Source organism: Pongo abelii, chromosome 10 (assembly GCF_028885655.2).
Source record: "Pongo abelii isolate AG06213 chromosome 10, NHGRI_mPonAbe1-v2.0_pri, whole genome shotgun sequence".
Lineage (NCBI taxonomy): Eukaryota > Metazoa > Chordata > Mammalia > Primates > Hominidae > Pongo > Pongo abelii.
The window spans coordinates 45,848,256-45,873,112 of NC_071995.2; the positions used below are offsets into that span (position 1 = coordinate 45,848,256).

Sequence of the window (24,857 nt, forward strand, 5' to 3'; positions counted from 1 at the left end):
ACACCTGTATTCTTACCCATTTCAGATGTGATGCACATATCCTAAATCTAACCTCTTCTGTCTAACTTCTTCCTATAAACCTTTGGTAGAAGTTGATTGGGGTGCTAAAAGATTATATCATCATTTACCTCATTCCTCTGTAGGCATCGAATCCCCAAGGAACAGTGGTGGCTGAAACTGAGGCCCATCCTCAAAATCCTAGCCAAGTACGAGATTGACTTGGACACTTCAGACCATGCCCACCTGGAGCACATCACCCGGAAGCGGTCCGGGGAAGCTGCTGTCTAAACCTCTCTGGAGTGAGGGGAATAGATTACCTGATCATAGTCAGCTCACCCCCTGATAAGTCCACATCTTCTCAGTGTTTTAGCTGTTTTTTTCATTAGGTTTCCTTTTATTCTGTACCTTGCAGCCATGATCAGTTCTGGCCAGGAGCTGGAGGAGCGGGCAGTGGGTGGGAGCTCCTTTCAGGTAGAATTTAACATGACTTCTGCCCCAGCTTTATCTGTCACACTAGGCTGGGCACCTCTAGTGCTACTGCTAGATATCACTTACTCAGAATTTTCCTAAAAATAAGCTTTATTTATTTCTTTGTGATAACAAAGAGTCTTGGTTCCTCTACTACTTTTACTACAGTGACAAATTGTAACTACACTAATAAATGCCAACTGGTCACTGTGCTTTTGCTTCTCCTGTTATCATCTTCCCAAGTGGAATGTAATACTGTCAGCCCCATGTATCAGACACTTGCCTGATGAAGCAGTAAAGACGTTAAGGGTATCACAGGGGGTGGAAGAAGGGGTTATCTCTAGTACACTACTTGCTGGCTGTCCGAAAAATTATCACTGCCAAACTCTAAAAACAGTTCTAAATAGTGACTGAGAAGGTTTGTTGCTGGAGTCATGGATTAAGGCAGCCAAATACTCTTTGCACAGTTCTTTAGTGGGAAGAGAAATTAACAATAAATATCAAGCACTGCGGTAGGCATTTCCTCATTGAATCTTCAAAGTAGCTTTTGGAGGGCAGTGGTGACAGCCTGACTTCAGAAAGGAGGACACTGGAGCTCAAGGTGATTGATTACATAATATCTCCTTCAATATTATTCAAGTAGAACTCAAACTCAGTTCTGACTTCAAACCTCATCCTCATTCCCCATTCCTGCTTCCTTACCATGCCATATCAAATCCCCAGAGCCATAAGGCCTATGAAAATAAAGTGAAAGGGAAGGTTCAGGCATTCATTCAGAACATTTTAAATGCTAATTGCCATGATTTATAGGTTATCTTTCTGTTTCCTGTCTTTAATCTTAGAGCTGTTTCCTCAAGAAAATGAAGAGAGAAGGATGGCTCAGGGAAAGTTAATCAGAGAGAAAATGTCACTCTGTAAAGAGTAAAAAATTTAGGATGATGATATGATCTGGGAAAAAAAGGCATAGTGAAGACCACTTAAACAAAAAAAAACCTATGAAGGTGCATGCTATTTCCCCAGAGCTAAAAAGATAAGTGAAATTGTGTTTGAACTCTTAAGTGGAGGTGAAGCAGAATTTATTAGCCACCAACGACATAAGTGATTATGAAGTAACTGAGAGAACAGGTAACATTTTTTCCCACATGGACAAAACTTTCTCTTTCTAGAATATTAAGTATCTATGATGAGAAATGAAGTAGCATCTAAAGCAGTTTATAAATCTACCAGAATATTAGAATCACCTAGGACCCTTGAACATACTCATGCCCAGGTCTACTTTATTTATTTTTTCATAGAGATGAGGACTTCAACTCCTGGTCTCAAATGATCCTCCCACCTCGGCCTCCTAAAGTGTGAGGATTACAGGCGTGAGCCACTGCGGCCAGCCCTACTAGGTCTGCTTTGGACCAATTAAATCAATTTCGGGGGGTGGAGCCTGGGCCTTAGTATTTTTAAAAATTTTCCTAGGTGGTTCTAATTAATAACTAGGATTGAGAACCACTGACTAACACAGTGGAATCCCATTCCTGGCTACATTTGAAGCACTCAAGCCCCCAGCCCTACTCCAGAAAATTCCAAAGAATTGGTATGAGGTGAAATCTTGGCACCAGTGTTTTTGAAAAGCTTCCTTAGTGATTTTATGTGCAGCTGGAGTTGAGAACATAAAAGCAGTAATTCCAAATTTGGGGTGGGAGAAGGTATAAAGGAAGGGGAAGCTCTTCAGATACTCTGCCCAAGCCCTCCTGTTCACTCCAACAATGCCCAGAATCACCGCTGCTAAGGGGAGAAAGGTTGGGATGGAAAGTTACATTGAACAGCTAGGCAGTAAACGAAGAACTTTCTAAGGGGGGTTGGAGAAAAGCAGGAAAAGTAGAAATTGCCAAACTTGCTTTTAGAACTATTTATTCTTTTTTTTTTAAATGGTGTTTTTTAAACACCAGCATCAATAGGACAAAAGAAGACATCTGTTTTCCAATTAGCTGTGTCAGTAGATTCCATTCAGTTTGTAGTTCCCAATCAGCTTTAAAAAAAAAAGTTTTTCAAATTTGCATACAAGTCATCTAAAATCAATAACAACTTGATCTAGTTTAGAAAAATGAAAGGAAAGAGTATTGTTCACTAACGCAGATCTCTTTTGGGTAGATGGACCATCACAAAAGGAGCTCTTACATGCTTTTCCCACTCCCATCCCAAGTCCACCCTCCCACCAATTGTATAAATCAATAAAAAGCAAAGGTTCCAGAACAACTGAAAGAAAAATAATTCCAAACTAAGCAGAGTGAACTTTCCACTGGGAATGAAGACCCATGGGAAAAGGCAGCCCAGCCCATAACTCCTCCCTGCTGGAACACACACCGTAGGTGTAGGACCTGCCTGCGAAGCCCATTAGAACACACTGTTTCTCAGGAAGAGAAAAAGCTGCATTACAAGAAAAGTTCTCAGGACTTTAGGAGTTCTTAGGACTTATTTCAGAGCTATTTATTACTGTTATTACAGAGCTCTTGTTATTTCAGAGCCACTGTAGCCCTTGGGCACAACCAAGAGAAAGAGGCAAAGACTGCTGTTTCCTTTGATGAGGGGAAAGAGGTCCAGTCCCTTCCAAATGCCCCAGGACATGGCACAGTAGGGATGTCATCCAGCCCAGTTCTGGATCTGCACCATTTGAGGTTACAGTATCTTCATCTTTGGGACACAATTGCTGTTAGCTGAAATTGTGATTTTCTTAAGTTTTTTCACAGATCAATTAAAATGTTGGTTTTTTTTTTTGAGACAGTTTTGCTCTTGTTGTCCAGGCTGGAGTGCAATGGCGCGATCTCAGCTCACTGCAACCTCTGCCTCACAGGTTCAAGCGATTCTTCTGTCTCAGCCTCCTGAGTACCTGCGATTACAGGCGCATGCCACCATGCCCAGCTAATTTTTGTATTTTTAGTAGAGAAGGGGTTTCATCATATTGGTCAGGCTGGTCTTGAACTCCTGACCTCAGGTGATCCACCTGCCTCAGCCTCCCAAAGTCCTGAGATTACAGACGTGAGCCACCATGCCTGGCCTAAAATGCTTTCTAGAAGGGATTCTTCTGGACCGTTAACCACGTCCCCAAAGGAAAACCACACACACATTATTTAAGTACTTTCCATCTTCCTAGAGAAATTTAGTTGCACTGTTGACTCCTTCCCTAAAGGGGAGGATTGGGGGAGACCTCTTCTTTTGCAAAATGCAACATAAAAAGCCAAGTAAGCAATAAACAGAAAACAAAAGTGAGGGATTTTTTTTTGTTGGGTTGTTTGGTTTGGGAAGGGGAGGTGCTATGGAGGTTATTGTTGTGACATGTTGCTTCGAAATCTATAAACCACACAACAGGAACAACTGTTTTTCTGTTTTCTGTGACAAGGAGTACTGCAGGGACAACCTCACCCAGAGTTGCCTGCACGATGGTGCAAACATCTTCTCCGGGCTATTCTAAAAGTAACAGGTATTCCTTCAAAGAAGCTGGCAGTGGAAGGCCCTTCACTGCATCGGGGAGATACTGGAGTCCCAGGCTACGGCGCACGGTATAGCGAGCGAGTGTTTTTAGAGTTCCTGGAGCTGAGCACAGAACAGTCAGTTTTTCACATAGCTGTGGGTCTCTGGCCACCTCTCGTGGCATGGTGCCATTTTTCCTCAATTCAAAGTGTCCAACAGCTCTGTGGAGGAGCTCAAAGCAAGAGTCCTCTTTCTCTGTTCCAAGTCCCCTGACTAGCAGAGCCACCAGGCGGGAGATGGGTGTCTGGCCTATTAGGTTGATGACTCTGACCTCTGCGCCATAATCCAGAAGGATGCTGACACTCTCAAGATTTCCCTTCATGGCAGCCCAGCTGAGCGGTGTATCATTGTTGTAATCCAGGGCATTGACAGAGGCCCCGCTCTCTAGGAGAGCCCGTACACACTCAGCATTGTTCTTAAAGGCTGCCCAGTGAAGTGGGGTATCTCTGTTGCCATCCAAAGCATTGGGGTTTGCACCATACTCCAATAGGACCTCCACACAAGCCTCATCTTTCTCTGCTGCATAGTGGAGGGCTGTTCGGTTATACCCATCCAGGGCATTCACCTGTAAAAAGGGAGGAACTATTACAGTAGACAGACTACTGAGAGGAAGACAGGACAGCAGCAAAGAAGCTTGCATGGTTACCCACTACCTTTGCTATGCAGTGCTCTAAACAAGAGGGTCAACAAGCAACTCCCAGGGAGTCCTGGTGATAAAGATGAAGATATGACAGGAGCTTAGGAGCAAAAAGAAACAGAACTGTCCTCAAACAGTCAGCACTATTATGTGCACTGACTAGCTGGTCTGCATTATTTTGTTTTTTGCTGCAATGTTCATTTATCTATTCATTAGAATCTCTACCATAGAGTAAGGGGTAAGGCAGGAATAGAGGAAGTCTAAGTCCCCATAACTGCTCTGAAACATATTACTGGAAAGCTGCTTGACTACAGAGAGTTTTGGATTATTTTACTTATCCTGACCCTTTCTGTACCCTGTGGCTAATGTAGCAACCAAACTGAAAAACATAGCTTTTGCTAAGTTCTTTAACCATACAGAGAAGTTCAAAATGTTAGAATATAAGTCGACCTTTGCAAAAATATGTTGTGGGTTCACAAGAGAACCCAAATGAAAGCGTGTGATAGGAAGAGCACAAATCTCCCAGTGCTGGAAAAGCAGCTGGCTTGCTGACAGTCAGCATCACCTGTAGTTTTTTTCTTCAAATTTCCAAATAGCATATATCCTCATTAATGAAAGAAAAAAACAAACAAACAAAAAAAACCTGAAACATTTAAGTAAATTCAACCTTTTATTTAGCTAAAACCTATCTTAAGTACCACTTCTTAAGTACTTTAAGTACTTTTAAGGGTACTTTAGATTTAATCAGAGTTGAGGGATCTCTGCATTTATATCTCCTGGATAGACAATAAGCAATGAGAAGATTAAATGGAAACATAAACAGCCCCTACAAGGTAAGTTTCCTGAAGTGATGGCCAGTGACAGCTTAAGTTAAGGAGAAGAAAGAAAGGCAGAGTATCAGCACCATAAAATGGGGGAAAGCAGGGTGGGGACAGAAAGGCAAAAGAATGAAATCCTTAGATCATTTTATATATTTACCATTATATTTTCCTTAATATTGGCTATGCCAACATCACCTTGAGTTAGAAGTTCAGACTGGAGGAGGGAAGAGATGGAGGAGTGATGGGAAGAAATTCTAAGAAAGCATGAAGCTCAAGTTTTGGTGAGTCATTAATGTGAATGTGTTAAAAACATTACCTCGGCTCCTTTTTCCAGAAGTAACTCCACACAGTCAGCATCTGACACCATACAGGCACAGTGCAAGGGCTTCAGTGTGCCATGAGTGCAGTTCACATCTGCTCCCTGTGGGCAGAAGACAACTTCAGTCAGTGTGCTCAGCTCTGGCTCGCCCAGCAGGACAGAATTCAGAACTGAGTCCAGGGGACAGAGAGTTCTAACTCACTATTTTATAGATAACACTGCTAGTTCCTTGTTTCCTTTTCTATTAATTAATATTATGTCAATGTCCAAACCAAAGGACTACACTGAAGATGAAGGAAAGCAACTGTTAATTCCTTAGATCAAGTTACTAAGTTTCTCCACAAGGGAGGCTGCCAGATGGTCACCTGGACATCACTGAAGACATAATTTTATGTATCAAAGCACTGGAAACCTTATCACCAGGCAGGAAAGCTGGACCAGCAATCCACTTTTTATGGCCACCATGCTCTGAAAAAGTAGGAAAGTGAGTCTGTCAGACTGAGGCCAGAACTGGCATGCTCTTTTGGCCATTCAACAAATGACCATCACTAATAGTGGCTAATAGTGGCATCATCTTAACACTATTTTTCCTTGTTTATAAACATCTTCAAAGTAGCCTCTTAGTATCAGCATTCTTTACCATCTATCCTTTGCTGGTGCTTCTATTCAAAATCAAAGGAGAGGCCGAGTGCAGTGGCTCACACCTGTAATCCCAGTACTTTGGGAGGCTGAAGTGGGCAGATCACCTGAGGTCAGGAGTTTGAGACCATCCTGGCCGACATGGTGAAACCTGGTCTCTACTGAAAATACAAAAACTAGCCGGGTGTGGTGGCGGGCATCTGTAATCCCAGCTACTCGGGAGGCTGAGGCAGGAGAATCGCTTGAACCTGGGAGGCAGAGGTTGCAGTGAGCCGAGATCGCGCCATTGCACTCCAGCCTGGGCGACAAGTGAAACTCTGTCTCAAAAAAAAAAAAAAAAATCAAGGGAGATGGAGATACCAGTCAGACCAAAGTCACTGAATGACTCAGCAGCAGAGCTAGAATTAGAATGTGACAAGGTTTCTACTGCGGAGTCTCCTGACACCACTTTTGCTGACAATAAGCTAACACTGCATGACTTTTCCTTCTTCAATTGTGTCCAATAACTCTGAAGCAGCTACAGAGATGCAGGCTGTAAATGACGAGCCTGAAGTCTTAGAATATACACAAGTAACCATCTGGATGCATTTTCTGATGATCAAAAAATTACTGTGTAACTTCTCTTCAACAAGAAGAATAAATAGAAGAGGATAGCAAAGACCTTCTAGGATGCTAGTCACATAACAATTATTGAAGGGCCATGATTAAACATCAGATGGTTAAGGTGTTTTCTTAAACTATAATTACCATGCATTTTAGAGGTTGATATCCTCACAGAGCTAGAAGTGGTAGCTGCTTTTAACATAGAATGTAAGTAAAAATCTCTCCATGTAATTATTATAACCCAGGTATGAAGAAAAAGGCTCACAAGGATTTAAAAACCACCTCTGTAGCCAGGCACAGTGGCTTACACCTCTAATCCCAGGACTTTGGGAACCCAAGGCAGGTGGGTTGCTTGAGCATGGGAATTCAAGACCAGCCTGGGAAACATGGTGAAACCCCATCTCTACAAAAAATTTAAAAAAAATTAGCTGGACATGGGTGGCATGTGCCTGTAGTCCCAGCTACTTGAGGGGGCTCAGGTGGGAGGATGGCTTGAGCCCGGGAGGTCAAGGCTGCAGTAAGCCATGTTTGTGCCACTGCACTCCAGCCTGGGTGACAAAAGTGAAGCCCTGTCTCAAAAAATAAAAATAAAAACCACCTCTGCTTTGCTCACCTCCTCCCTTAATAAAACATGTATAGAAGACTTTGAACTCAATGGATTACATATGCATCATACTCAGATATTTTACAAAGAACATGAGACTAGGGTTATTGAGAACATATTCCATGAAGAAAAATATCAGATACACAAAGTGAAAGGGAGAAGGGAAGCGAAGCAAACATAGGGGAAATACATTTTAATGACCAAGTTAATGCAGTTAGAAAAATGTAAAAACTCCCTGTGATCTTGGGTTGAGTCAAAGCTGCAAATCTGTGATCCATGAGGATTTACAGAGCTTTCCTACTTCACATCACAAGGACTCTCCTGTCAATACCAGCACACTCACCCCTCTGATGAGGTCCTCTACATTATCATGTGGGAAGGAACGGATGGCAGCAATTGTTCGGATTAAGCGCTCCGAGAGAGAGTATTTGCTCTGAATGCTCTGCATAATATACCACATACTGGAACTCATCAAGGCTCAAGGTGTTCACATGCTCCAAACTGCCTGAAACAAAGAAGTTTTCGGCATATACAATATCACTGAGCACACCTGTCTTTAGGGTTAGGTCTTCTCTGAGGCCTTCCCAATACTAAAAGCAGATTTCAAGGAGTGATTAACACTATTTTCATAATCATAAGGAACTGGATTAGAATATTTACCTAGGGAGTTGGATAAACCTGGACACAAATGTTCTACTCTAACCTAGTCTAGCACAAGATTTCCCCAAGAGGTACTAAGACCCCCATGGAGCTCTGTGTGGTTTACAAACAAGACTAGGCAAGGAATAGGATTTTTAAAAGGCTGAAGAGGTCACAAAACATTATTTTCCTTCTTTGAATTTTTGTGGTTTTTATGATCAGCACCACCATTAAGTTATTTATAACACTGGGCCTTGCAATATAGTTATGTACATATTGTTTCTCCATCGAAACTGTAATCAACTGGAAGGCAAGGACTTTGTCTTCTACTTTTTCACCCATGTAAGGCCAGCCACAGAATCTCACAAAAGGTAGGTATTTAACAAATATTGGTCGGTTGACTGACTAAACAGTATAGAAGTGACTGTTATGTGTGAAAAGAGAGGAAGAAGGCTATGGAGCAAATATATCTATCTTAATAATGAAAAGTCATCTGAAATATTTCAAATGTCTTCAGAAGAGGAAAAAAAGGAAATATCTGGCAGGGCATGGTGGCTCACGCCTGTAATCCCAGCACTTTGGGAGGCCGAGATGGGTGGATCACGAGGTCAGGAGATCCAGACCATCTTGGCTAACACAGTGAAACCCCGTCTCTACTAAAAATACAAAAAAAATTAGCTGGACGTGGTGGTGGGCACCTGTAGTCCCAACTACTCGGGAGGCTGGGGCAGGAGAATGGCATGAACCTGGGAGGCGGAGCTTGCAGTGAGCCAAGCTCGCGCCACTGCACTCCAGCCTGGGCAACAGAGCGAGACTCAATCTCAAAAAAAAAAAAAAAAGGAAATATTTGAGGTAATATTCTAAAATAAGTAAGGAAAGCAAAAGTATAACTACCCTGGAATCATTTATATAAAACTAGGAAAAAATTAAAGTTCATAATAATAAAATGTACTTTCAGTTTTAGGAAAATTTGCAGATTTTAAAATGAGTTAAAGGTGGGGAGTGGTGGCTCACACCTGTAATCCCAGCACTTTGGAAGGCTGAGGTGGGTGGATCACCTGAGGTCAGGAGTTCGAGACCAGCCTTACCAACATGGTGAAAGCCCGTCTGTACTAAAAATACGAAAAAAATTAGCTAGGCATGGTGGTGCACGCCTGTAATTCCAGCTACTCGGGAGGCTAAGGCAGGAAAATAGCTTGAACCCAGGAGGCAGAGGTTGCAGTGAGCTGAGGCTGAACCACTGTACTCCAGTCTTGGCAACAGAGTGAGACTCCATCTCAAAAAAAAAAAATAAAATAAAATGAGTTAAAATTTTTAATAATTGGCTATTCATGGCAATTGAGAAATAGACTTTGGTGAAATATATGTTGAAACCACAATAGGACAGAGTTCTAGGATGGAAGAAGAAAATAATGCAATACACTTCAATTCAACTTAAAAGGTTTGGTTGTATAAAAGACAAGAGTTAGGGACCATTTAAAATTACAGCCAATAAGGTAGAACACTTCTATGAAACAGTACATATCAAAAACAATAGAGAAAATATAATACACAGTATCAGCTCTCTAGGTGCAACTGCTTAGAAATCTGTGTTCTTATTATAAGCTCTTTGGGAATAACGATACTGATTTTTTCAATGGTACCTGAACACATGGTAGGTTCTTAACATCTGTTGAACCAATGTAAAGTTTATTACTTTAGATCCTAAGAAATTCAAGACTTGAAATAAATAAGCACATTACCCATATGAAATTGTTTTGGTCATTTAATAATATATAATGTTTTGGCAGGGCGCCGTGGCTCACGCCTGTAATCCCAGCACTTTGGGAGGCCGAGATGGGCGGATCACTTGAGGTCAGCAGTTCGAGACTAGCCTGGCCAACATGGTGAAACCCCGTCTCTACTGAAAATACAAAAAAATTAGCCAGGCATGGTGGGTGGCGTGCACCACCCCTGGTAGTCACAGCCACTTGGGAGGCTGAGGCAGGAGAATCGCTTGAACCTGGGAGGTGGCGGTTGCAGTGAGCTGAGATTGCGCCACTGCACTCCAGCCTAGATGACAGAGTGAGACTCCGCCTCAAAAAAAAAAAAAATATATATATATGTATATATAATCTTTTGCTTTTTTTTTTTTTTTTTTTTTTGAGGCGGAGTCTCACCCTGTCATCTAGGCTGGAGTGCAGTGGCGCTATCTCAGCTCACTGCAACCTCAGCCTCCCGGGCTCAAGCAATTCACGTTCCTCAGCCTCCTGAGTAGCTGGGATTTACAGGTGTGCATCATCACGCCCGGCTAATTTTTGTATGTTTAGTAGAGACAGGGTTTCACCATGTTGGCCAAACTAGTCTCAAACTCCTGACCTCAGGTGATCCACCTGCTTTGGCCTCCCAGAGTGCTGGGATTACAGACACAAGCCACCATGCCCGGCCAATTTTTGCTTTTTGTGATTGCGTATCCCTTTATATATTATATACTATAAATTCTGATAGTTTCTATTTTGTGAATCAGTAGCCATTTATATTAGATGTAAATTCTATTAAAAGAATGCAAGTAAAAATATTCATATGTATCGATAATTCAAATTAGGTATTTTTCTCCCCTGTTATCATGCACGGATAAGCTGACACACTTGTTTATATGTCTCTATGACATTTTCTAGATAGTTTAGATTTGGCATGTGTTTTAATCTCTTCAGTAGCCACTAAACTGCTCTGAGACAAGTATCTGTATCTTATAATTTTTTTGTTTCAAGGAAAAAAAATACACAAGTGCATTTGAGTTGGTAATTCCAAGAATGGCAGCAGAAGACAGAGCATCTAAAACTGGAGGCTTGGACCAAAGTGGTTCTGTTGCCTGTAATCCCAGCACTTTGGGAGGCCAAGGCAGGAGGAGCTCTTGAACCTGGAAGTTCAAGACCAGCCTGAGCAACATGGCGAGACGACCCCAAAACCCAACCGTCTCTACAAAAAAATTCAAAAATTAAAATAAATAAATAAAGTGGTTTTGTTAACCATTTCTGGGCCATGATAATCTGATGAAACTAAACCCTGAACTAATTTCCCGGGCGCTCTTGGGCTCTGGGCTAAGAAGTCCTGAGAGTATGGTCAGTGGTCTGCTGCCGCCTGGAAACTCCCGGTAAAGGAATGAAACTTCAGGGCAGATTGACAGCATTCACTGTCAGGAATGGTCAAGGAAAGCTAAATTCGATCTCACTAAACAGCAGCCCATATACGGTTTGATCCCCTTGGAAGGCCCTTTTCTCTGCTAGAGCTGAAAGCCCTGTCTCCCTCGTTTTCTTTTGCTACAGGATCCAGAGAAAACACCAAAGGGCATTTACTGCGAAGCTGAAAAAAAAAAAAAAAAAAAAAGCAAAGTGGAAAAGAGAAGACACAACAGCTCTGATGCGAGGGAGGCCTCGGCCCCGCCCCCTCCCGCCCCGGGAGAACCTTGGCCGAGCCTGCAGCGCCCCGAATCCCACCGCACCTGCTGCGGGAGGGCTCGCGGCAGCTGTCTCGCTGAGGCTAGGGGGCGAGGGGCAAGGGCACGAAACGCAAGGACGTGCGGTGTCACTTTCCGCACGGGCTCTAAATAGATCGCAGCAATCCCGGCAGGTCTGGTACTGAAAGAGAATCACGCAATTTGCGCTGGGGGGCCTCAGACGCGGACCAACCCCCTCTTCGATCTGCCTCCTAAGGCCCGGAAATAAGTCTCAGCCTCGAGAACTAGAGCACTTCGACCGGGGAGGAGAGGAAGCGTTATTGGGCTTGGTACCCTGGGTTAGGAAACCTGGCTGTAGACCCGCTCCAAGGACCGCACTCACCGAATTGCTGGGCTGAGGTGGGGGTTGAAAGCCGCTGTCAAGGCGTGACCCGGAAGCAGAAGCTGTCGGGGGCAGGCCCTCTGTTTACCGGACTAGAAGCCCAACTAAGATGGGCGCCTGCGCACTGATGAGTGTTCGTCAGCGGGGCGCGCCCGCGCAGACTTGTGCAGCAGCTTTCGTCCTCCAGAGGCCTAGTTAGGGGGGTTAATTTCTCCTTTTACTTAGAGGCTTTGCGCGCAGGCTCAATGCGGCGTTCTCGGCCACAGCCGCAGGGTTCGGGTCTTGGTCCTGCAGCGGGGAAAAAAAAGCTCAGGAACCCTGAGTGTTGGGCCGATTCTATATGGTTGCACCTGCGTGGACCAGGCCAGCGGGGGGTCCATCCACAATGGTTCAGTTGCTTAGGAGACTAAACTCTTAATAAGAAGTGTCTTTGACAAAAATACTTACAGCATTATTCATAATGGTGGAACGAATCTATGCTCCTTAGAACCCTCCTGTACATGTCCACCCTCCTTCAAGTAAACCATATCAAAGACAAACTCAACCACCCAAGAGGTGTAGTATTCTAAATGTAGAGGAATAAATGACCTTTATAACTCTTATTAGGGTTAATGAAACTTCCCATGCAAAAACATGATGACACCTCTGAGTGACAGACTTTCTATGCAAAGCATAAACATTTTGAAGTCAGCAGCACACGGTGGTGGTGCATGGAAGGACTGAAGCAGCCCATGTAGGCAGACTGCAAGAGTTGTGGTCTGCCTGGTAGCCTGTTTAACCAGAGTGCTCCATACCTACTCCCCAAAGCTTGTTCTAAGCAACCAAATCTAACCAATTAGAGATTTAAAGCAGGCCCAGACAGATCATGTACATCAGTGAGAGGATGGTAAACTGAAAGTTCATGACCTGGTCTGAGGAGTGAGCCCCCTTTGAGCTCCAGACTTAAAGGAATTTTGCCAGGTAGGAATATGCCCTCCACTTCCTGCCACTGCACCATGGTGAGATTGTCCATTTTTCAAAAGAAGCGGAAATACAGATTTTTTTTTTAAAAGTGAATTTTTCCAAGTTGCAAATGTTGGCAATGTTTTTATTATTATTATTATTATTATTTATTTTTGAGATGTAGTTTCGCTCTTGTCACCCAGGCTGGAGTGCAATGGCGCCATCTCGGCTGGCTGCAACCTCAGCCTTCCGGGTTCAAGTGATTCTCCTGCCTCAGCCTCCTGAGTAACTGAGACTACAGTCACCTGCCACCACACCTGGCTAATTTTTTTTTTTGTATTTTTATTAGAGATGGGGTTTCACCATGTTGGCCAGGCTGGTCTCAAACTCCTGACCTCAGGTGATCCACCCTCCTGGGCCTCCCAAAGTGCTGGGATTACAGGCATGAGTCACCACACTGGACCACATCTCTCAAATTTCTTGGTTGGGAAATGCTGAAGTATATAAATTCTGGGAAACCATCAGCATCTTACAAACGTAAGAATGAGCGGAGTCTCCCAGGGAGTGATAAAATAGGCTCCCAATACAGGTTATTTTACTTATTTATTGAAAAGCTGAATACACTTTTATTTTACATGGCGTGCAACTCAGTATATGCAGAAAAGTACTCTATGTCACACTCATGATCAATATCCTCTTATTTCCATTTGGCATGTCATTGAAAACCTAGCCCATCACTTAGCTAAAAATCACATAAAAGACCCCTAGAGAAATCAAACTAACTTTTTTCCCCCAAACAATAGATCTCGTCTTTATTAGTCAAATCAGTACCTGCTGATAGGGCAGTGGAGCAAGCCTGACAGTGATATTCATTAACAAAGAAGACAAAACTTATGCTTTCAAGTATAAAGATCAACTTTGAATGGCAGAGAGCCTAATCTATCATCAGCCACCAAGAACTCAGAAGCGCAAATAACTCAAGAAGAGAGAAGCCAAAGCACTATAAAAATTATTCTTTTCTGTGAAATTCAGTTCCACAGCCTGTATGAGCAAGGGTCCAAAACACTGGAGAACCAATAAAGCTGCTGGGAGGGCCCATTCATAATGGGAGATGCACTGGCTGTGCCTCCCTATGCTGTGTCCTTCCATGAGCTTCCTCCACTCTTCACTGACTTCATTTTGACTTGGTCCTCTGGTCTCAGCACAGCTACCTGGGAGACTTTGAGTTGTAATCTTACAGTTCCAAGAGTCTATTTTGACTGAAACCAAGAGTAACATGCCAATCCAAAATAGAAACATTCTCATGGTACAATGGTACAAAGGTCATTCTGTAGGTTGTATATATATATATATATATATGTATATATATATATAAAACATATATATGTATATAGATATAAAACATATATATGTATATATATATATAAAACATATATACACACTATATATATTACATATATACTATATGTATTACATATATAGTATATATATTACATATATACTGTATGTATTACATATATAGTATATATTACATATATACTGTATGTATTACATATATACTGTATGTATTACATATATAGTGTATATATTACATATATACTGTATATATTATATATACACTATATAGGTAATATATAGTGTATATATTACATATATACACTATATATTACCTATATAGTGTATATATTACATATATACAGTATATATTACATATATACAGTATATATTACCTATATACAGTATATATTACCTATATAGTGTATATATTACCTATATACAGTATATATTACCTATATACAGTATATATTACCTATATAGTGTATATATTACATATATACAGTATATATTACCTATATAGTGTATATATTACATATATACAGTATATATTACCTATATAGTGTATATTACATATATACACTATATATTACCTATATAGTGTATATATTACATACATACAGTATATATTACCTATATAGTGTATATATTACATACAGTATATATTACATATATACTGTATATATTACATATATAGTGTATATTACATATAAGTGTATATATTACATAGATACACTATATATTACATATATAGTGTATATATTACATAGATACACTATATATTACATATATAGTGTATATATTACATAGATACACTATATATTACATATATAGTGTATATATTACATATATAGTGTATCTATTACATATATAGTACATACATTACATATATACTGTAGATTACTTATGTAGTATATACATTACATATATTATATATAACATATATACTATACATTACATATATAGTATATACACTACATATATACTATACATTACATATATAGTATATACATTACATATATACTATATATTACATATATTACATATATTACATATGTATTACATATATACTATATATTACATATATTATACATTACATATATACTGTATATTACATATATACTATATATTACATATATAGTATATATATTACATATATTACATATATAGTGTATATTACATATATAGTATATATATTACATATATTACATATCTAGTATATATTACATATATAGCGTATATATTCCATATATATATTACATATACGCCATATATTCCATATATATATTACATATACGCCATATATATGTAATATATATATTACATATACGCCATATATTACATATATACCATATATTGCATATATAGTATATATATTACATATATACCATATATTGCATATATAGTATATATATTACATATATACCATATATTGCATATATAGTATATATATTACATATATACCATATATTGCATATATAGTATATATATTACATATATACCATATATTGCATATATAGTATATATATTACATATATACCATATATTGCATATATAGTATATATTACATATATCATATATTGCATATATAGTATATATATTACATATATCATATATTGCATATATAGTATATATATTACATATACACCATATATTACATATAGTATATATATTACATATACACCATATATTACATATAGTATATATATTACATATACGCCATATATTACATATAGTATATATATTACATATACGCCATATATTACATATAGTATATATATTACATATACGCCATATGTTACATATAGTATATATATTACATATACGCCATATATTACATATAGTATATATATTACATATACGCCATATATTACATATAGTATATATATTACATATATGCCATATATTACATATAGTATATATTACATATATGCCATATATTACATATAGTATATATATTACATATATGCCATATATTACATATAGTATATATATTACATATATGCCATATATTACATATAGTATATATATTACATATATGCCATATATTACATATAGTATATATATTACATATATGCCATATATTACATATAGTATATATATTACATATAGTATATATATTACATATATGCCATATATTACATATAGTATATATATTACATATATGCCATATATTACATGTAGTATATATGTAACATATATACTATATATTACATATAGTATATATGTTACATATATACTATATATTACATATAGTATATATGTTACATATATACTATATACACTACATATATACACTACATATTACATATGTAGTGTATATATTACATATATACACTATATATTACACATGTAGTGTATATATTACATATATCCACCATATATATTACACATGTGGTGTATATATTACATATATACACCATATGTATTACACATGTGGTGTATATATTACGTATATACACCATATATATTACACATGTGGTGTATATATTACATATATACACTATATATGTTATATATATACACAATATATATATTTCTATGGAAGACAAAGCTTCATTTTTTTTTTTTTTGAGATGAAGTCTCACTCTGTCACCCAGGCTGGAGTGCAGTGGCACAATCTCAGCTCACTGCAACCTCCACCTCCCGGGTTCAAGCAATTCTCCTGCCTCGGCCTCCCGAGTAGCTGGGGTTACAGGCGGGCACCACCACACCTGGCTAATTTTTGTATTTTTAGTAGAGACGGGGTTTCACCATGATGGCCAGGCTGGCGTCAAACTCCTGACCTCAGGTGTCCCACCCACTTCGGCCTCTGAAAGTGTTGGGATTACAGGCGTGAGCCACCGCGCCTGGCTGCTTCCTTCCTCTTTAACAAGAGAATATTGCACCCAGCATCACTGCTTTGGCTAGCTCTTTTTTCCTGTGTGCCTTCACGTATGCAGCAATTGAACTGGCTAACAATTTCTGCATTCTTCCTGGTCTGGCCAAAATAATCTGGAAACTCACCATCTGGCCCAATCAAAGACATTATTATTGTATGATTCACTAACATGGTCTTCATCTTCATCCTTGGGGCTAGAGCTGTAATATACTCTGTATGCTCTGGCCACGTGGTTGATCTCTTCTTTCGTGCCAATCAAGCCAACCAGTTTGGGAGAAAATTCTTTCACATAATTTGCAATGACCTTTTTTATGTCCCTCTCTGGGTCAATGGTGATGAAAAGTTAAATTTGGCAGAGTTGGAACACTATCTCATCCACGACTTGAATCATTTTTTTCTAGTTCTTCTGGACAGATATCAGTAATGACTGAAACCAGAATAAATCAACAGCCACTGACCCAGGTAGTCTTTGTCAGTTTCAGGCTCTCCAAATATGTTGTGAGGGAAAATGGTCCCCCAATAAAGTCTTGTTGATGCTTCACTGCTGTTCCTTCTCTAACTTCTCTGTCTTTTCTATTTTGAATACTTCTCTCCAGGCAGTAAACCTCCTCAGATAGCAAATGTGAATGCTAAAGACTTCCAAGAAATAGGCCTGGGCTTCAAGAGGCATGTGCAGTCTCTGCAGTCCTTCTGCTCAGGCCCTGACCACCACAAGGGTGGTTGGTGGTATCACTGCCTGAGGGGCGGGCTTCCCAGGCAGCTATCAGTGAGCCCCCAGTCCTGCCACACTTCCTCTTGCATGCAGAATTGGCTTGGCAACACTCTCACAGTCTACTTGGCTGGGCCCCAAAGCTCATGTCAGCCAGGCAAGAGACACCAAAGTTGGCCCATACTGGTTACTTTGAAGTGTCTCTGAGAATTCAGTGCACAACGAAAGTTGGTTTCGGATACATTCAATCATCCTTTCATCAAACATTTACTGAGCACCTACTTTATTCCAGGCTTTGTGCTCAACTCTCCAGGGAAGAGAGAAATGGAGAGAGACAGTCTCTTATTATCAAGGGTTGGGAGACAGATATGAACATCCTCAATTGCAATTAATGATGATTATTTCAACAACATTGTTATGTCCAAAGTCAGTGTTGACAAACAGTTCTACCTCATGGTGAGATCAAGAGAGTGAAGGAAGGAAGGGTCTGTGAAGAGACTTCTTGGGGAGAGATTTGTATGTGCTGAGTCCCCACTCTCCTCCTACCCAGAGGGAAAGGAAGTACTGATGTTGCCTAAAGAGGGGCTTCTGTGGGACCAGAGAGCTTGAAGATTGTTCCCCGTAGTTGTAAAACAAAAACTGCACCAATGCTTACTTATAAATTAAAGAGGGCTGTAGCCACAAAGTAGAGGTGGCTGCATTGGTATCTGTATGGACACCCAGATTCAGCAGGGATGACGAATGTATAAATGTTCTCCTGGACCAGATGTGGGCCACATGGAAGACAGCCAACGTGGGGTTGCCTTCGGTCTATCCAAATGGGCTGTCTAGAGGTATGGGGGGACCCAGTGGCCAGAAACCAGAAATGAACACAGGGATGCTATAATCCACAGTTTGTCACAGTCAACCACTTGCATTGGTTCTGGCCAAAGGAACTCAAGTAAGAGATCTCTGATGATGGGAATCTGCAAAGAACCTTTTAAAGCATGCTTTAAGGAAAAGAGTCAGCTTTAACCATGTGCAAGACCCAGGTAGTACAGACCTACCCTACCAAGAAAGAAAAACCTGTCCTATCTCCTTAGCTGTCCTACCTCCTCCCACTTTTACACAAGCAGATTCAATAGCAGTTATCTAGTGGGGGAGGAAGAAAGTTGAGGAGAAAGCTGCAGGCAGCCACCAGCCATATGCCTTACATGGAGGAGGAGGAAGAGCAGTCTTAGATTAGTACCTTAGAATGAAGACTGAAGTATTGGATTACCATTTTGAACTGGAAATATTCTAATTACTAAATAGAGACTATTTTGTTTTTGTTTTCGTTTTTTCTTTTTTGAGACGAAGTATGGCTCTGTTGCCAGGCTAGAGTGCAGTGGCATGATCTCGGCTCACTGCAACCTCCGCTTCCCAGGTTCAAGTGATTCCCCTGCCTAAGCCTCCCGAGTAGCTGGGATTACAGGCAGGCACCACCACGACTGCCTAATTTTTGTACTTTTAGTAGAGAAGAGGTTTCACCATGTTGGCCTGGATGGTCTCGATCTCTTGACCTCATGATCTGCCCACCTTGGCCTCCCAAAGTGCTGGGATTACAGGCGTGAGCCACCACGCACAGCCAAGACTTTTTGGTTTAAAGTGACTGTTACTTAAAGGATTGCCAATTATCAAAGAGTGAACCAAAAAGTCAGGGAATCTTCCCAATTTTCTATTCAGGAGCAGGAGAAGATTATTATCCTCCAATAAAAAATGTTTGTTTGTTTGTTTGAGATGGAGTCTGGCTCTGTCACCTAGGCTGGAGTGCACTGGTGCCATCTTGGCTCACTGCAACCTCTGCCTCTCAGGTTCAAGCAATTCTCGAGCCTCTGCCTCCTGAGAAGCTGGGATTACAGGTGCCCACCACCACGCCCAGCTAATTTTTTTGTATTTTTAGTAGAGACAGGGTTTCACCATGTTGGCCAGGCTGGTCTCGAACTCTTGACCTCAAGTGATCCACGCCTTGGCCTCCCAAAGTGCTAAGGTTACAGGCATGAGCCACCATTCCCGGCCAGAAAAAAATATTTTTAAAGTGGAAAAAGACAAAAAATAAACTTGTATTTTGATCACATCCCATGTATCTTGCATTCACTATTCAGATTCCATCTCTGCATATTTTAGTTGGTTATTTCTGTTCTTGACGTTTTGATTACAAGTGATTCCATGAATTTTGTGTTTTAGTGTGCTGTGTCTCCCATAAGACTTTTAGGTCACTGGGTTTTTTTCTTCCCTTCCCTCCTGATTCCAGTTCTGCTCTCAAGAAGTGCTCATTAGATGATGTTGATCAACAGTATGACTAATGTTCCTATTTTCAGACCTTGGCATAAACTTGATCTGGAAATTTGATAATGATGTTTTGCCTATAATGATTGCTGCTATCACTGTTCAGCAGTATTAGTATCCAGACTCTGTGGGTACGGGGTATCCCAGGTTACAGACCTGGGTGTCTTGCCCTTTGAGTCTTGCCAGTACTGAATGGCCACAGGCTTTTGAGCAACTCCTAATTGGAGTAAAAAACTCCTTTATTCACTTGGCTAGCTCCATACCCTTTCCTGATTTTGAGTGGATCTTTCAGAGTGACAGTGTGCTGGGGGAGAGGAATTCTGCATTGCAAGCTTCTAAGTGGTAACATGAAGCATTTCACAACAGCTTTTAAAATCTCTGGCCAGAAATTATCAAATACTCCCCTGTCTTAAAGGCCTCATCCTTCTCCATCAGGGGCTGCCTGGCTAATGTTGACAGCAACGTTTCCCTGACATCCTTCCTAGAAAAAAGCAAGTTAAGTAAGAAGAAGGGACTCCTTTCAAATAAGTTCTCCATCACCAAAGAAAAAGAAAAGGGAGTTTGAGATACCCTAAGAGTAAAGGAAAGAGAGGAAATCAGTCAGTGTTTACAGAATAGGGTAAAAAAATAAGATCCAAGTGTCAGACTAGTTGGCTAGTTGGGAAAAAATAGCTTTCTCTCAATAATGGAATATTTTACTTTACTTTGAATTTGTTCAATTTTTAGGACTATCACTTATAACACATTCCTCATATTTAGAAATAATGTAATATTATGCAAACTTCATAAAGACCAAGATTCCAGTTCTGATAGTAGCTCTAGTTACTTTACTTGTAAAAGTAAGTACTTTTATAAGTAAAAGTAAAATTACTTACTAAAGTAAGTAATACTTTACCTGAGTCTCAGTTGTACAATGGGATGAGAATATTAACACCTACTCCAAAGTTAATTTAATAAAACCTAGACCACATTTGTGAAAAGTGGTTTTGTAAACTACATGAATGTTGACATGTCATCTTTATATGATTTTATATTTGTTCAAGGATGTTACCAAATATCTCATCCTCCCAGTTACATTGTGGCACCTCTAAAAGAGCAGAGATTTGGATTTCTTATACTAATCTCTTTTGTCATTGCACAGTTCTAAACACACAATAGTTATTTAATAAATACAATGGAATTGAACTAAAGTGAACAGATCTCCCAAAAATGGGAATAGTGGAGTGCCTCTACATCCTAGTGCCTGACATAGAAAAACTGAAATGGAAGCTTTGGAACTAGAGCAAAGAAAAAGAAAGTTCAGAGGAAACATAATGTAAGTCTCATGAAACCTTTCATATGCTTAAACCTTGTACTAGAGAAAGTAATTCAGCAAAGAAAAGAACAGTATTAATGTGCAGCAGGGATACTCTCCCAAGACATGCCATCAGGATTAAACAAGGACTTCTTTCAGAAACTGCTCAGAGGCAGACATGCGTTCAATAGCCAAACTCTACTCTTTTTTTTTTTTTCCTTTTAACTTTCCCCAGGGCTTGGGAAATTTTATGAATTATCTATTGTTTAAAAATTAGCTTTTAATAAATATTTTGTTATTATTTTTGGTCATATAGTCTACCAATACTTTCCACTATCAGAGCAATTATAAAACATTTTCAGTCTTCATAGAGAGAAATTTCCTGAAGGATTTTGAAAAAAAAGTACAGTAAAAATACAAATAACAGTTTTAATGATAATACTGAAATTATATATACATGATACTATTTTTTCCAAGAATTTAGGCATTTATAGCTAAATTACCTAGCAAATCAAGACTGAAGGGGACAAACTGGCAGGAGAGTTAACGTCGTCCAGGGGAAATTACAGAGGAAATGACTACTTGCTTGGTACAATTGGGTGGTCCAGATTAATCTGGAGAGTTCTACGAGCAAGACAAAGAGAAAAGAAAGGAAAAGAAAAAAGATCTGGTTCTCTGAATCCATTTGAGAAGCAAATTACAATTGATGTCAGAATTTTCTGCTCACCTGGGCCTATGCTAGTTCTAATGGGAGTGTGTCTCCCCCTGGAGGGCAAGTAGAGCATTTGCTCCTTCTTGCTTCTTGCCCAAAGTTGAATGATTCGTTCTTGGTTCATTCATTGAGTCTTTGATTATATCATTAATTGGTTGATTGATTCATTCATCCATTAATTCAACAAATACTTATTAAATTCTGTCACTGTGCTGTTTGTTGTGATAGAAAATAAAGATCCAGCCAGCTAAGATCAAGAGAAATATGGTCCTGATCACCAGGAAAATTAGTTTGATGTGAGAAAAAAATATTAGATAGTCACCTGTATGCCTAAATAGTCACAATAGTGATGACTTCTGTAAAGGAAAAGTGCAATGGACTGACTATTTATGTCATCTCAAAGTTTATATGTTGAAATCCTAACCCCCCAAGGTGATAGTATTAAGAGCTGGGGCCTTCATGAAGGAGGTTATTAGGTCATAGGGGCACAGCCCTCGTGATGAGACTAGTGCCCTTCTAAAAGAGGTACCTTTGCTCCTTCCACCATATGAGGACACAGTAGGAAAGTGCTATGTATGAGCAAGTGGGGCCTCACCAGACACCAACATCCGGGATTTCTTGGACTTCTCAGCCTCCAGAGCTGTGAGAAATAAACTTCTATTGTTTACAAGGCACCCAGTTTACAGCACTTTTGTTATAGTGCCCAAATAAACAAAGAGAAATAGTAGAGAGGGTAATAGGACGATTCAGTAGAGGACCTAATTCAGGCTGGGAGGTCAAGAAAAGCTTCCCTGAGCATGGACCTGGAAGATGGGTGGAAACAACCAGGTCAAAGGTATGGAGGTGTGGGGAGTGGGCCTCCCAGCCAATGGAGCAGGGTCAGGGTGTTCAAAGACCCTGAGGAGGAAAGAGCTTAGGAACCTGGAAGACAAGGAAGAGGCGAGAATGAGAAGGAGACAAGAAGCTGGAAAGGTAGGGAGGCTCCAGATCAGTTGTGGTCTTGGGGGACATGTTAAGGATTCTGAACTGTATCCCAAAAGAACAAGAAGCCTATCAACAGGTTTTATTCAAGTGACATGACCCCATGTGTGTTTTTAAAGGACCACTTTGACTTTTTAAAGAAGAATGGATTATAGTGGAGCCATGGCAAGGATTAAAATAGAGAAAACAGCAGCCTAAGTGATCTGGACAAAAGGTCAAGCAGGCTTAGATTTGAGTGGTGGCCATAGAAAGGGAGAGAAGGGGGTGAATTTGAAATATTTTAGTGTTAGGACTGATAGAACTTGGTGATTGGTTACAAGTTGGAGAGGGGTATTGTGGTCAAGAATGACTCCTAGGCTGGGCGCAGTGGCTCACACCTGTAATCCCACCACATTGTGAGGCCGAGGTGGGTGGATCATTTGAGGTCAGGAGTTCGAGACCAGCCTGGCCAATGAGGTGAAACTCTGCCTCTACTGAAAATACAAAAATTAGCCGGGCGTGGTGATGAGTGCCTGTAATCCCAGCTACTCAGGAGGCTGAGGCAGGAGAATCGCTTGTACTCAGGAGGCGGAGTTTGTAGTGAGCTGAGATGGTGCCACTGCGCTTCAGCCTGGGCGACAGAGAGAGAGAGACTCTGTGTATATATCTTTCTTTCTGTCTTTTTTTTTTTCTTGAGATGGAGTCTTGCTCTGTTGCCCAGGCTGGAGTGCAGTGGCGCCATCTCAGTTCACTGCAAACTCCGCCTCCCGGGTTCAAGCGATTCTCCTCCCTCTACCTCCCTAGTAGCTGGGATTGCAGGGGCATGCCACCTCGCCCAGCTAATGTTTGTATTTTTAGTAGAGACAGGGTTTTGCCATGTTGGCCAGGCTGGTCTCAAACTCCTGACCTCAGGTGATCCACCCACCTCAGCCTCCCAAAGTGCTGGGATTACAGGCATGAGCCACCATGCCCGGCCTATGTATCTATCTCTTTCTAAAAGTATCCAAGATGGTTTAAAATGATATTCTTTGAAGACCTCTTATCCCAATTCAAAAATTTTTAATGACATAAATATAACATTGAAACCAAAACCTAATAAAGATTATACAAAATAGATAATTACAAACCAATATCATTTATGAATATCATAGGCAGAAATGCTAAAAAAAAAGAGCAAATTGAATCAGACAGTGCATTATGTCATGACTAAGTAGAAACTCTTTTGGGAATGTAAAGATGGTCCAATGTTAGGAAATTCATTAATATAATTAATATGATTATATCTAAGAAGGAAAGTCCTGTAATTATCTTCCTAGGTGCTGAAAAAGCATTTGAAAAAATTAAAGTTGCATTTCCTATAAAAGTAAGTTACAAAAGAAAAATGGGAGATAATTTTCTTAACATCGTAAAGCATCTTGTTTATTATGTTACTATTTTCATAGGAAAACACTGGAGGCATTCCTGTTAATGTCTGAAACAAGACAAGGATACACACCATTACTGTAATATTAACATGATGTTAGAGGTATTTGCCAATGCATTTTTACAAAAGAAACCTATTGGATGTGTGAAAACTGTTGATGATATAGGTATATCTAGATAACAAAAGCAAATCAATGAATAAATTACACAAACAAAAAGATGAATCTA

The 24,857-nt window shown here is 39.9% G+C and overlaps 2 protein-coding genes and 1 pseudogene across 10 annotated transcripts in view; 1 reads left to right on the forward strand and 2 right to left on the reverse strand.

Annotated features, from left to right (window-relative positions):
* PFKM (phosphofructokinase, muscle) overlaps nucleotides 1-680 on the forward strand; it is a 40,560-nt gene extending 39,880 nt beyond the window's left edge. For all 7 annotated transcript variants that reach the window (XM_063711557.1, XM_054526365.1, XM_054526367.1 and 4 more), the window contains 1 exon segment: nucleotides 144-680. In XM_063711557.1, coding sequence (XP_063567627.1) covers nucleotides 144-288 — 145 coding nt within the window. In that variant the 3' untranslated portion in view covers nucleotides 289-680.
* Nucleotides 681-2,353: 1,673 nt separating this feature from the next.
* On the reverse strand, nucleotides 2,354-12,200 carry ASB8 (ankyrin repeat and SOCS box containing 8). Of its 3 annotated transcripts, XM_063711602.1 has the most exons (5): nucleotides 12,068-12,200; nucleotides 11,731-11,866; nucleotides 7,954-8,115; nucleotides 5,762-5,866; nucleotides 2,354-4,552 (listed from the first exon to the last, which is right to left on the reverse strand). In XM_063711602.1, exons 3-5 carry the CDS (start codon nucleotides 8,080-8,082, stop codon nucleotides 3,920-3,922), a joined length of 867 nt encoding a protein of 288 aa, XP_063567672.1. In that variant the 5' UTR covers nucleotides 8,083-8,115; nucleotides 11,731-11,866; nucleotides 12,068-12,200; the 3' UTR covers nucleotides 2,354-3,919.
* LOC100455570 (protein SCO1 homolog, mitochondrial-like) lies at nucleotides 11,460-18,186 on the reverse strand (annotated as a pseudogene).
* Between the last annotated feature and the right edge of the window lie 6,671 nt (nucleotides 18,187-24,857).

Coding starts and splice junctions, on each gene's coding strand:
- ASB8 (XM_024256247.3), bottom strand. CDS start 8,082: ATGAGTTCCAGTATGTGGTATATTATGCAGAGCATTCAGAGCAAATAC. Junction 5,867..7,953: donor TAGAGGACCTCATCAGAGGG/GTGAGTGTGCTG, acceptor TTCTGCCCACAG/GGAGCAGATGTGAACTGCAC. Junction 4,553..5,761: donor TTCTGGAAAAAGGAGCCGAG/GTAATGTTTTTA, acceptor CCCTTTTTACAG/GTGAATGCCCTGGATGGGTA.